At 36.9% G+C, this 13,215-nt stretch overlaps 1 protein-coding gene across 1 annotated transcript in view; it reads left to right on the top strand.

Annotated features, from left to right (window-relative positions):
* The window catches only part of LOC126249437 (nucleosome-remodeling factor subunit NURF301), a 320,790-nt gene that overhangs the window by 55,481 nt on the left and 252,094 nt on the right, over positions 1 to 13,215 (top strand). The window contains exons 8-9 of the mRNA XM_049951093.1: positions 6,427 to 6,633; positions 7,554 to 7,736. Coding sequence (XP_049807050.1) covers positions 6,427 to 6,633; positions 7,554 to 7,736 — 390 coding nt within the window. The remainder of the gene's footprint in view (positions 1 to 6,426; positions 6,634 to 7,553; positions 7,737 to 13,215) is intronic.

Here is a 13,215-nt window from a genome sequence, read left to right as displayed (position 1 = left end):
GTGACAGTATATTTTCCCTAGGAACTGCAAAACTTATCCATCCTGTGAATGGTTATGGTTTTATACACAAGCGTAGAATTTCCTGGCACTTTAGGAAACGAAACACATGTACACTGCGTATTTTTGTATTACGAAAGTATACATTGGAATTGCACCAAACACCTCATGTTACTTTCCGAATCATTGAAATCGAGATTGCGATGCGCTTTTGTAAGCCTGTCATAGCTCATGTCACGTGATCTCGCCAGCGGATGACAGCTGATATTCAGAGCATCAGAGCATAAGACCAGCCAAAAGCAACATCACTATTAAGTAGCACAAAGACACAAACAGCAAAAGTTAATAGTTTAAATTAATGTACATAGTGTTGCTACAAGAATAATATTGGTCTGTAAGGTCAATAAGCTGCAAAGGAAGTTAAGCTTTCGCATATAATGCTGATCTTGTTTGCACGTGTTACACTTTAAGATATATCACACAAATGTGGCAGCAAAATTTTTAATAGTGACATAAATGTCTGATCTTCAAGGTTTGAAATTCTTCTAAATGGCTCCTCATCAAAGAGTTGATTTTCAATTGAGAGTCAAACGCTCTGTGATTTAAGAAATTCATGGTACATTCTTGTACACAGTTCAACTTGAATAATAGGATATTTACTTTGAAATTAATGCTTTTCAAACCACCATTTGCAATATTTTCCCGCAACCTGTTAGAAATAGGTTCGTTTCAGCAGTTGCCGGAGAGCGCATATAACAGGCGACATGGTGCTTGTGCAGCTACTGTGACGTAGGAAGCCCCTATGTATGTACGTGTAAAACATTGAAAGATGTCATAAAAGAAAAAGGACATCAGAGGATACTCCAAGAGCATTGCAATTTCGTGATCTGTACTAAAATTTGCACATTTAATGTGCATACTTAAAGTGCACATTTGTATGTCCAGATTCCCAATGAAGTAGACCTAGACCTGATATTAAGCTTTTCAGTGTGGTTTTCAGGATGTAAATTTTCTTGGATCACCAGTAGTGTATTATATCATATTTGGTTCTTTATTATGGCATAATGCCATACATGCTAGAAGATGAAAACATGCACTTGAAAGGCAGCGAACTGTTGAAACTAGCCAGTACTGTGGAATTAAACATTTCGTTTCAAATACATTGACTTCCTCTGTGGAGAAGGCTAATAAATGTCAAATTTCTTTAGCAAACAGACTAAAATAACTTCATTGTTATGCAACGCGATTAATGCTTGACTGTCAGAAAGGTGGAAATAAAATAAAATCTGAAACTAATAACCTGTTTTAGCCTTCTGTAATTGTGTGAATGTATTTTAATTCAGTTGCTAGCTCCTGGCCAAAGATATCTGTTTTGTTTTCATTTGACGTGAGAGCAAACGAACGGGAAACAGCAAAATCACTAAATGTAAACACTGGTCATATGGGGACTACCCATTGTAACTCAGACTGCTCTGCACATCAGCCCTGGATCTGCGATATTTGCTAACCAGGTCAATACTAAAAAAAAAATCGAATTTTCAAAAATATGTTCATCTTGTAGCACACGTCTTTCTGAAAAGTCTGAAACATAAAACATATGTGTTCGAGGAAATTTAAGACATGTTATTTGGTCTTAAGTGTGCCAAAGTGCAGTGCCACACCTCTTCATACAGCATTCTTCTATGTGACGTCACTGTATTTCACTCTGTGTCATTGAAACATGTATATTTTGTAATGGATCCCATGAAACTATATTCAGGACAGTGGAAATTGAAATGTCCTGTGGTGCCTCTCCTGCTCGCAGTTGCCTGGTTTGATAGCGTGCCCTTCTTTCTTTTTTTAAATAAATAAATAAATAAAATATCTCGCAATTAATAGCGGATGGGATTATTTGTAATCGGGAGAACAAGAACTCTTCAGAAAATTTGCACTTTTTACTTCCTATTAGCTAATAACTTGCTGTTTTGTGCGATATAAAATTAAATAAAGGATACATAAAACCAATAAAGACAAGGGACAAGCAAGAAAGTACATATTTCTTCGATCCTTAGCTCCTAGCATTTTTTTCTCTCTAATCTTGCTGCAGCTTTACATGGTGTGCTTTCTTGTCTGCGAAAAAATCTATTACCTCATCAAAGTTCGTCAAACTTTTAGCTACGTGAAAAATCAAAATAAAAGCTGTTAATACAAATAATAGCCAAGACTGGTGTGGTTTATCGATTTGATTACACCTATTTAATTGTAAGACATTTCCAGGGGCAGATGTGGACTCTGACCACAATCTATTAGTTATGAACTGTAGATTAAAACTGAAGAAATTGCATAAAGGTGGGGATTTAAGGAGATGGGACCTGGATAAACTGACTAAACCAGAGGTTGTACAGAGTTTTATGGCAGAGCATAAGGGAACAATTGACAGGAATGGGGGAAAGAAATGCAGTAGAAGAAGAATGGGTAGCTCTAAGGGATGAAGTAGTGAAGGCAGCAGAGGATCAAGTAGGTAAAAAGACGAGTGCTAGTAGAAATCCTTGGGTAACAGAAGAAATATTGAATTTAATTGATGAAAGGAGAAAATATAAAAATGCAGTAAATGAAGCAGGCAAAAATGAATACAAACGTCTCAAAAATGAGATCGACAGGAAGTGCAAAATGGCTAAGCAGGGATGGCTAGTTTCACATTTCATTCATACGCGCCAGTTTCTCAAGCATGAGATTGAAAAGTAGTATTACGAAATTTTTATATAAATTTGGAATTGTCTAATTCTTCCGTATTTTGTGTGATATTCCTGTTTCTTCTCCTTCCTCGTTCTAACAAACAATCTTGTCATCACCAATTCTGTAGCTATTCCTGCCACTGTCAAAATTGGTTCACCAATTAACTTCACTAACCCTGCCAGAAGCACAGGTTTAGTTATCCCGCGATTATTCTCTGGTTAGGCATTTTACATGTTGCTACAACATTTTTTCCACGTTACTTCCAGAATAGAACTTAAGCGGGTGCTAGCCGGGGACTGTACAACTGGTCTTTACTAGTGTAGCGATCTGGCCAAAAATTTTCTGGCAAAATTTGATTTTCTTGGATACACCGAGAAGATAATATATAACGTTTCTCATCTGTTCCTCCTGTTAGTCATTTATTTCCATTCTGGTTGTGTGAATCTATAGATTTTGCTAGTAATTATAAATACGCTGATCATTCACAAACGAAAGCAACCAAATAATCAGACAGCCATTGGCATTCATCCGTTCGGCTTTATTCCGCTCAGCTCGTACAGCCCGGTCCCCTTTTGTCTGGGATGAGGATTCTCCTGACAGACACATCACATACACTATGGCACGCATTCAAAAATCAACTTATGATTCATTCTGAAATCAACTTAAAATATGTTAAAAAATGTTCAAAAACCAACAGGGACGCGTTTCAAAATCATATGAATAATCAATAGACAACATGCGCTGGATGCTAGGTGCTTTGTGAAACAAGTTTTTTTTTTCCTCAAGAATATGAATTTGGCACCCCCTTTTCCCGGTAGCATCTAACTGCTTGCTGCGACTGCTTGGACATCCAACAGCTACATTCCTGTAGCCAGAAGCGGGAGAATCTACTACTCAAACACGACTCAACTGCGCATGCACATGAGCCCGCTTGTAACTGCTAAAATGAATCTAATGTAAACAGTTGTGACTTCATGCTCACCGGAGGTAATTTGTTGTTATCAAGCTTTGCATAGTGCTTCTAAGGCCTTTGATACATTTTGCTGTTGGCAGACGCTTGCATGAGCAGTGTGTGTCCAGTGTGTGTCGTTGTATATGGCTCATTTTCTTTGCAATTTAAGTTATTTTGTTTTTTTTTCTCTCGTTTATGTTTTATTGTTGAAGTATTATTCTGCAGTAGCAGGATACAGTAATATACTTTGTTAGAGTATCGGTTCTTACCAGTCAAAATTACAAAAATTTAACAAAAAACTAAAACATTGAAAAATTCCTGGGTGTTTGCCAGTTTTCTACCAGATGAAATACTTCTCGGGCTTTACCTGGATCTCCTGGTTGTCCCATGTCATATACACCCTGAGTTCAAGTGTGCTATAATTCTTTCCAAGTTGAGAATCCATGAAGTTATGTGGCTTCTGGAATACTACTTTTACTTACTTATATTTTAATGAAGGATGTGGGAAGGTAGCAGTTTGCTAATGTTTGTTCAGTTATACACGACAATGAAATAAATGTAAAATGTCTGTCATCAGAGTTGTCTTCACTGCAAGGAGGACAAAGCATTTCATTTCACAAAATATCTTGTTAATGGATTTTTATCAATCTGCATGACTTACAAGTCATTGTAGTATTTTATATATTAGTTTATTCTTAATTTCTCATTCTTAGAATTGATTTTTGTGTGGAATAGCTCTCAGATTAAGGCGGCATCTGCATCTATTCAAAGAGTTGTCTATGTTTATTCAAATATTATGAATCCTTTAATTTCATCTTGTAGGTGTTTTGTGTAGGGTGTTGATAACTAGACTGGGACATATGTTTTGCATCCAGATGTATTTTTTAAATACACAAGAAACTTAAAAATAAGCTAGACACTGGACTCGCATTCGGGAGGACTACAGTTCAATCCCGCGTCCGGCATCCTGATTTAGATTTTCCCTAATTTCCCTAAATTGCTCCAGACAAATGCCGGGATGGCTCCTTTGAAAGGGCACGGCCAACTTCCTTCCCTAATCCGATGAGACCGATGACCTCGATGTCTGGTCTCCTTCCCCAAAGAACCCAACCCAACTTGACTGTTTCACTTGTTCTTCGTTATTTCTCAGAATGCTGCCATAATGCCCATTTGGAGGATATGACATTGAAGTTGTTACACTTGTCACAAGCTCTGTTGACAATGGGAAAATTATTGTAGTTTAAGAGCGTAGATTTGGGCTGTTGTGGAACCAAACATCCTTTGGGTAAAACATGTTACCATTGTCGGCACACATTCCACGGGAACGCAGACCATGTGTGGGTTCCCAGAAGCCAGAGGCTACCATTTTCCAATTTTCCATCTATGATCTTACCACTGTCGGTAAGACTTGCACACATCTTCTTTTGTAATATATCCATTCTTTAAAAAATGATAGTACGTTGTCTCTGTAATTTGAAATTACACCAAGCAAGTGAACACAAACTGCATACTTAGACATCACCACAAAAGGAACATCTTAATTGTGAGCTAATGATCAGTTGTTTGTCTGATTCACCATTGGCATCCACAACAAATTTAACTATTGTCTATGTTGTAATAAATGCAGCAACAAATTACAAGGCGCAACTCTGTTTAGTTACCTCTTGGCATTGCTAGTTACACTTTCAGTATGGTCCATAGTTCTCTTTATATTAGTCCACAACTCATCTCTTCTTTGTCACAGACGTACATGTTGCCGAAATGGCATCAAATAGAAAAACTTGCAACAGGTGGCCGATCAATGCAGGTGGGGTTTCCCAGCTGATAATGCCGTATGATCATTTCATTTCTCTTCATATTGATTCAAATTTTTTAATTACAATCCACCACTCTTTCAAATCAATTTTAAGCTTTTTAGTGGTTCTGAGGTCATAGACCACATACACAATTTTTATCTCTCTTGCCAATGGATATTTTAATTTGACTGCTAAGCAACAAAAAAATTCTTAACAATGCAGTAAACTGTTGATTTTTCATAACTGAAGAAGTTTATTATTTTAATTGGAGTTTGGCTAGAGAACCACCTCTGAAGCTGAATATTAGCATTGTTGCCTTTGGTTCTGAAGGACCCTGGTTCAATTCCTGGTACCTCTTTGAATTCTTCTGAGGAAGGGAAATCTTGAATGGGGTCCACTCAGCCTTATGAGGCCAAATGAGGAGCTGCTCAAATAAAGAAACAGTGGCATCACAAGGATTTTGCTACTGGAAACAATGGCTGGAGGGATTAGCAACATGAAGATCACGTCGCATAATTGTAGATTGCTCCTTGTACTGCTTTGCTGCCAGCAGTCGGCCAGTTGTAACAGGCCTGATGCCCAATTTGTGAGTGATGTTTACGTTTAAGAGTTTGATTGGAGTGAAGCATCTTCTTCATCAGAATTTTTTTTCAGCTTCAGTCTCATCTATGTCAGCGGAAACTATTTTGTGTTTACAACTGTTTTGCTGAAGGGTTTACTTAACTGTATCATGAGGTTACACTAGCTGTAGATGTAAGAAGGTAGTGGAAAAATTAAAGTTGAAAAGGGTCTCAATTTAGCTGCTGCACACTGTACACAAAGCCTAACTGTTTGAGATTCTCATGTAGCAGTGTCATGGTGTGATTTATTAGGATTTGTAGTAGTTTTTCAATAAGGCCGATGTAGTAAAAACAGTGTAATGATACCTTTACCTGTCATAGATATACTTATCTTCTTCTGTTACAGGAAAGAAACATACAATAGTGACACGTTCCAAAACCGGTTCCCTTCAACCACGCACATTTAATATGGATGATTTGAAGAGACGTAGTGCCGCTGGTCTAACAAAAGCAGAGTTAGAAAAATTGCAGAGGGATCAAAAAGAAATTGAAAAGGAACTAGCATCTGATGGGACTCGTATAACAAGACTGAAAGCACAACAGATAGCCACAGGTATTTCATTAGCCTTTTTAAGATTCTTGTATGTTTTTTGTAATCAGAGGTGAAAAGAAAAAGTATAACATTGAAAGCTAAGTTGAAAAATTATGATGAAGAGGAAGATCAAGTATAATGTGATATATTTAAATTAGAAGTGAATGTTAAGTTTAGATGTGAAGGTGAGCTCGTTGATGTTATAAAATATGTTTGGAGAAAAAAAATTATATTTAAATTTGGAAGGGGGAGTCCAATTTGATCAAGCATTGTGGAGTAGGGGCAAGGCACTCGACTGCTGTTTAGGAGGATGGTGGTTTAGATCCCCGTCTTATTCAAAGTTAAGTTTTCCTTTGTTTTCCTACATCAAATAACAGTGGCTTCCTTTAAAAGTACCTTCCATATACTTCCCCAACCCAAGCTTGTGATCCACCTCTAATGAACTGGTTGTCATTGAAACATTAAACCTTAATCTTCCTTCAACCAAACTGGGTAGTGAACATTAATTTTGAGATGTTATCATTTAGGGAGAGACACATTTGACTTGGGTGACATATTTCCAGACAAGGCTGTTATTATAATACATTGTGCTGTTGTTGTGATTGTTGGTCTATTTGTGAAGACATTCACTTTCTGGGATAGGATGTACAGCAAGTGGAAAGGGTGGCAGGTGTCAAAACAGGGATAACAACTTCAAAGATGATTATTTTAGATGTTACCTGGCAACACAGTAAAGCATCCTCCAACTGTCTTCAAACATTTTGGTGGGAAGAGACTAAGATTAGCAGTAAATTTTAACATAATTCACATTTAAAGTTCTTATCCCAAATGCATTGAGGTTGAAGGTTGAAACTATTTAATTTGAAAATGTCTACAAACGTATCACATTAACATGTTTAATTGCTCTTTTGCATATTGCCTCATTAAAGTTTATGTCTTAGGCACCTATATGTTCAAGCTTGGGATGGAAAATACATTCAAGAGCTACACAAATCAGTATAGTACAAATATTGCTGCACTAAATAAACATCAGCGCAATGAAGAAAGGGATAAGAGGAGGCATTTATCCCATAAATTTTCATTGACACCAGCATCTGAATTCAAATGGATTGGTTCACTTTATGGTAAGTACATTTTAATCACTTGGGCTAAATGTGTAGTGAAACAGGATATGTATTGAAGCATATTGTTTTCACACCATCTTCAGTTATGAACTGTACTGTATGAGTTATTTCCCACATTCATTTTCTATGAAGCTGCAAAATGATTTCCAAAATATTTGTATGTTTTCTTTGTATCATTTAAAACGTGTATGTTTCTAACCATTCATCGTTGTCAGATGAACAGAAACATTTTAACACTCACTACTGGGTTGGAATCTAATGTGATACTTCCTTCATACACCAATCATCTTGTATTTGTTTTATTGACTCCCTTAGTAATACCCATCAATTTTTTTAAGATTTTCTAAATAAAAGTGTATGTCTCACTTGCCTTAAGTTGACATTGATAACACATGCTGATTGTAAATGCCCTGTTTCAGACTCATTGGGAACTTATTTTTGAGAAACTGTGTAGTTTATCAAAAGTGCTCCAGGCCTCTCTTGCTCTCTGTTATTTATGTTGCTGTCCATTCAATTGTTTTCATTAACTGCCTAAATACAAAAACTTTTCAACTAGTTCTGTGACTTAATTGTTTATATACCCAATTTATCAGTATGTTATAATTTCAGTTGTCTAACTTAATGCATGAAAAGACTGACTGCATGCACAGTTTGTATCACTAACTTACTACTGTAGTTCACTGTCTCAATGGGTTGAAACTAAATATCTGTTGTAGATAATATGTAGTTCTGACACCTTAAATTCACTTATAATTTACTGAGTTGCTTAAAAGCAAACACACTAACATGGGATGTCTCACTGAATTCAGTGTACTCAGCAAATTTTCATGTGATTTCTCCAAATAGTACTAACATTAATCGCAAAACATGAGTCATATCATGGTGTCATAATAGGCTTTGCATAGGTATATTCCCTAAAACTACTCCATCGCATCTGATATGTGGTGGTTTGAGTTGGTTGTAATCTAAACAATTTATGTCTCACTGCTGTAAGTCAAAACTGGTAAGACACACATACTGATTACATTACGCATCAGAGTGTGTGTGCTGTTGCAGATGATACAGGATGGTAAGACTGCTGTGGTGCGGGCAGTCAAATGTAACGAAAAGTCGTATATTAATGAATTAGTATTGCAACATTAAGACATTAATTATTTCATTAACAATTTGTGGGTAGAAATAACCTTTACACATAGTCTAAATGAATAACGTGGGCCAGCTAATAATTTCAACAGTTCTAAAATTTAGGAGAAAACACACTCATTTTATTTCTAAATGCCAGTGTAGTATTTTATGTGGGTCGCTGTAAGAAATTGAAATCTATTTAATTTTCGTGTTAGAATGTGGGCTTCAGCTAACAATAATGACTCCATAAAGAATCTTTCACTCTTCAGCATAGTGTGGCCCTCTTTTGCAACTTCCTGACATTTCTCTGCTATATCCTTTCTTCCTGGAGTGCTTGTCCAGTAAGGTAGGCATGAGAGCTTCTGTGAAGTTTTTAAAGGTAGGAGAGAGATGTGGCGGAGCTAAAGCTGTGAGACGGGTCATGAGTCGTGCTTGTACATTTCAGTCTGTAAAAGCATTGCTCTCGAAAGGCAGGGTTTTAGTTTCAAGACTTGGTCTGCAGAGATTTAATCTGATAGGAAGTTTCAACAATACTGTTGCTTAAAATGCCATTTCACATGCTAATGGTATAATTATTTTTGTGTTAAAATAGAACCTCTTCAGGCTAGGTGCATATGTGCTGAGCTCTTGTGAAAAAGATGTGCATTGGTTTTTGCCATCTGCTACAAATGAAATTTTAGGTTGGCAACGTATCAGATATATTAGTTCACTGGCCTGTAAGCAGTAGTGACATGATCAAACAGTGGAAAATCCAGGCTGGAACAGTGATATTATTATGAACTGATTAAAGTAATGCATTGGAAAATAGTAACAAAGGGCATGAGTTTGTTTAATTAATTGAATTTCATTTAATTAATAAGTTCTGCCCCCTCCCCATTCAAATCAGAACAGTAATACTCAAGTAATCAGTCTATGCCCAACCTGTTGTACACCTGTAGCGTAACCTACAATCCCAGATTACTCAAACGAGCTCGATATATTTTAAGATATTCCTCTATGATGTTATCAGAACACTGAAGGTGGCTTAGGCAAACTCCTGTTAGCAAGAATTCATTCTGTTTTTTCCAGTTTACATGTCAGAAAACGTTCACCATAGCTGCTGAGAATGGCTTTGGTGATACGGAATCTCCTTGTCTGACTCTTCCATCACTGAATGGATCTTTCACACTGCTGCAGACTTTTTGCTGTTTTGAAACTTTGTAACAGACTAAAAGGACCAGAAACGTGATTATTTCTCTAAAAATGCAAGATTTCAGTCTTGGTCGGGCAACTAGTTTTAATCTGTCAGGAATTTTCCTGTTTCACTTATCCTGATGAAATGTAATGGAAGCTGTAAATATGATTTGAACGATACAAACAGTTGTAGGAATGCCTGAATGCTTGTAAAATTTTCTCTATGTTGTTGCTATGTCATCTATTGTCTTAACTGATAAAGTATAGTGTCTACCCAGCATAAGTTTTTCTGCATTATTTTCTTAAAATTGTAGCTTTTTCTTTAATAGTCATCTTACTTCAACTGAGATTTCATTTGATTTTGTTTTCTCCTTATTCCGAACATCTTTTTCTGTTTACCTAAATATCTTCGGTAAATAATTCGCTCTTTTGTATATGTTGATGTAATCTTCATTTTTTAAGTTGCTGTACTTGGTTCAAAATTTTTCTACTGAAGTTCCATATTCTTCAGTGAATTCTCAGAATATACATTACTGATTTTGTTGCCTTATCAGTGTTTTGAGGAGCTCCAACAAAGTTAGGTGCACTATGAAGACCATTAGCCAGATAGCATTCGGCACTGGAAAGAAACCCAGGTGCACTCTGTACGTCTGCCGGGGGGCATCTGAGATGTGGACGTGGCCTTGCCTGCAGCTATCAAACATGCTGGAAGCAGTCATCTGCAAATGGTGGCTTATGTCAACACCAACAATGCCTGTCACATGTGTTCTGAAGCCATCCTCAGTTCATACAAGTGTTTGGTGGAGGTGGTGAAAACTATTAGCCTCGCACACGTGGTTCAAGCAGAGCTCAGAATTTGCAGCTTTGTTCCCAGAGTTGATCGGGTCATTTGATTTGGAGCGAAATGGAGGCTCTTGGCTGCAGATTTCTAGACTTGCGTTATCGTGTGGGGATTTGTAAGACTCCACTTCTTGATAGATGAAGGTTGCACTACACAAAGGTAGCAGCTACTCAGGTAGCAGAGTACTTGTTTAAGGCACATTAGGTTATTTTGGGCTAGACAGTAGTTTGAGGTGCTCTGGACACCCATCAGCCGATGTGCAGCAAGGGAAGAAAGATGGCGTTTGGAGTAAATCATTTTCACAGTCAAAATTTTGTCAGTGAACTATTGAAGTATTCATAATAAAGTTCCTGAACTTACAGCTGTTGAATTTTTAACAGTAAACTGTTGAAGTATTCGTAATAAAGTGCCCGAATTTATTGCCATCCGGGAAAGTTTTCGCACTCAAATTATTCTTAGGACTGGGAGCCGGCTGAAACCTGAAATGGAAAGCTCTGAGATATTTAGCAAGCTGTGGAACATATATCAGAGAGAGAGATTAGAGGCCATAGGAGAGGGACTGTTTATTGCAGTTGACAAAAATATTCTCTCTGTTGAGGTTGAAGTTGAATGTGACAGTGAAGTTGTCTGGTCGTATGTAACAGGTGTAGCTGTAACCGTGTTAATTGTTTGATGTCTTTATCGAGCATTCAATTCCGCTGTGACAGTTCCAGAACCATTCAAGGAAAGTCTGCAAAATATTCATCTCAGGAACAACTTACAGATTCACAAGCAGAGTACTGAGCATGGGTTATAGTGATCATGAGGCACAGCTGCTGTGTATAGAAATGCCAACAAGTAGTAGCAGTTCCGGAAAAGTAGTTGAAAAAAGAACCTTTTCTGAAGATAACATTAGAATTTTTAATCTCTTGCTGACGAAGGAAAACTGGGAAAGCATCGCCACTCAGAACAATGTTGATAGCTTGTACATGAGTTTTCAGAGCATCTTTCTTCACTATTTTAATGTAGCATTTCCAAAAGTAGTAAAAACAGTAAAACCTAACAATAATAAGCAATGGGTAACTAAAGGCATAAAAATTTCCAGTGAGAGAAACAGATTTCTGCAGTACTCTTGTAAGAAATATAGAGTAACCCAAGAATTCGCAGATTATTCAAAAGCCTACAAAAGAATCTATGGTAGAGTAGTCAAAGAGGCAAAAATTATGTGGAATGACACTTTGATAAGAAACTCATCTAACAAAATGAGATCCACGTGGAGAGTTGTAAAACAAGAAACTTGTAGTTCAGTACCAAAGAAAAAGGATGCATCAGTAACACTAGAAGGCTCAAAAGTCACAGACCCAAATTCAGTTGTGGAAAAATTCAATGAATACTTCACCTCACTAGCTGAAGACCTCATTCAAGTACACTGTCAAGGACCAGTCCCAAGTTTCTGCAGCAAGTCAGTGATCTCGACTGCTTCTATGTATGTGTATGAAACAAACCCCAATGAAATTATAAGTAAAATTAAATCATCAAGCAATAAAATGTCGAGTGGTCTTGATGAAGTACCTGATTTCATATTAAAAGCATGTGCTCACCACATAGCAAACCCCTTGGCAAAAACTTTCAACCTCTCTTTAAAAACTGGTGTATTACCAGATATTTTTAAAATTGCAAAAGTTTCACCACTGCTAAAAAAAGATTCTTCTGAAAAAAATATCAAACTACTGACATGTGTCACAGTTAAGTTCCTTCTCAAAAATCCTAGAAAAACTCTTCTATGACAGGCTTTTAAGTTTCATAAATAAATATGCACCTCTTACAGTACAACAACATGGTTTTAGAAAGTCTAAATCTACACAGACAGCAATTTTCGAATTCTTGAACTGCATTTTAAAATCCCTTGATCAACATAAATTAGCAGCAGGTATTTTTTTAGATCTATCAAAAGCCTTCGACGTACTGGACCATAACATTCGGCTCGAAAAAGTAGAAACACGAGGAGTAAGAGGTGTAGCACATAGCTGGTTGTGTTCATACCTAAAAAACCGCAGGCAGAAAGTATCACTTCAGTATGAATTCAACAAAATGAATAAAATAAGAAACATCTCCTCTCTTTCTAGGAAATCACCAATAAAATATGGTGTACCACAGGGCTCAATCTCAGGTCCAATACTCTTCTTGATTTATGTGGACGACTTAGTTGAATATATGAGTCCCACAAAAACTATCCTGTTTGCTGATGACACCAGCATATTACTCACTGGATCCAGTCCAGAAACTTTGCGGTCCACAGCAGAAAGTTCTATGAAAAGACTTTCTAAGTGGTTCACAAAAAACCAACTCATTATAAATACT

Source organism: Schistocerca nitens, chromosome 1, assembly GCF_023898315.1.
Source record: "Schistocerca nitens isolate TAMUIC-IGC-003100 chromosome 1, iqSchNite1.1, whole genome shotgun sequence".
NCBI classification, from domain to species: domain Eukaryota; kingdom Metazoa; phylum Arthropoda; class Insecta; order Orthoptera; family Acrididae; genus Schistocerca; species Schistocerca nitens.
Note: the sequence above shows the minus strand (reverse complement) of the source record. Positions and strands in the feature narration are given on the sequence as shown.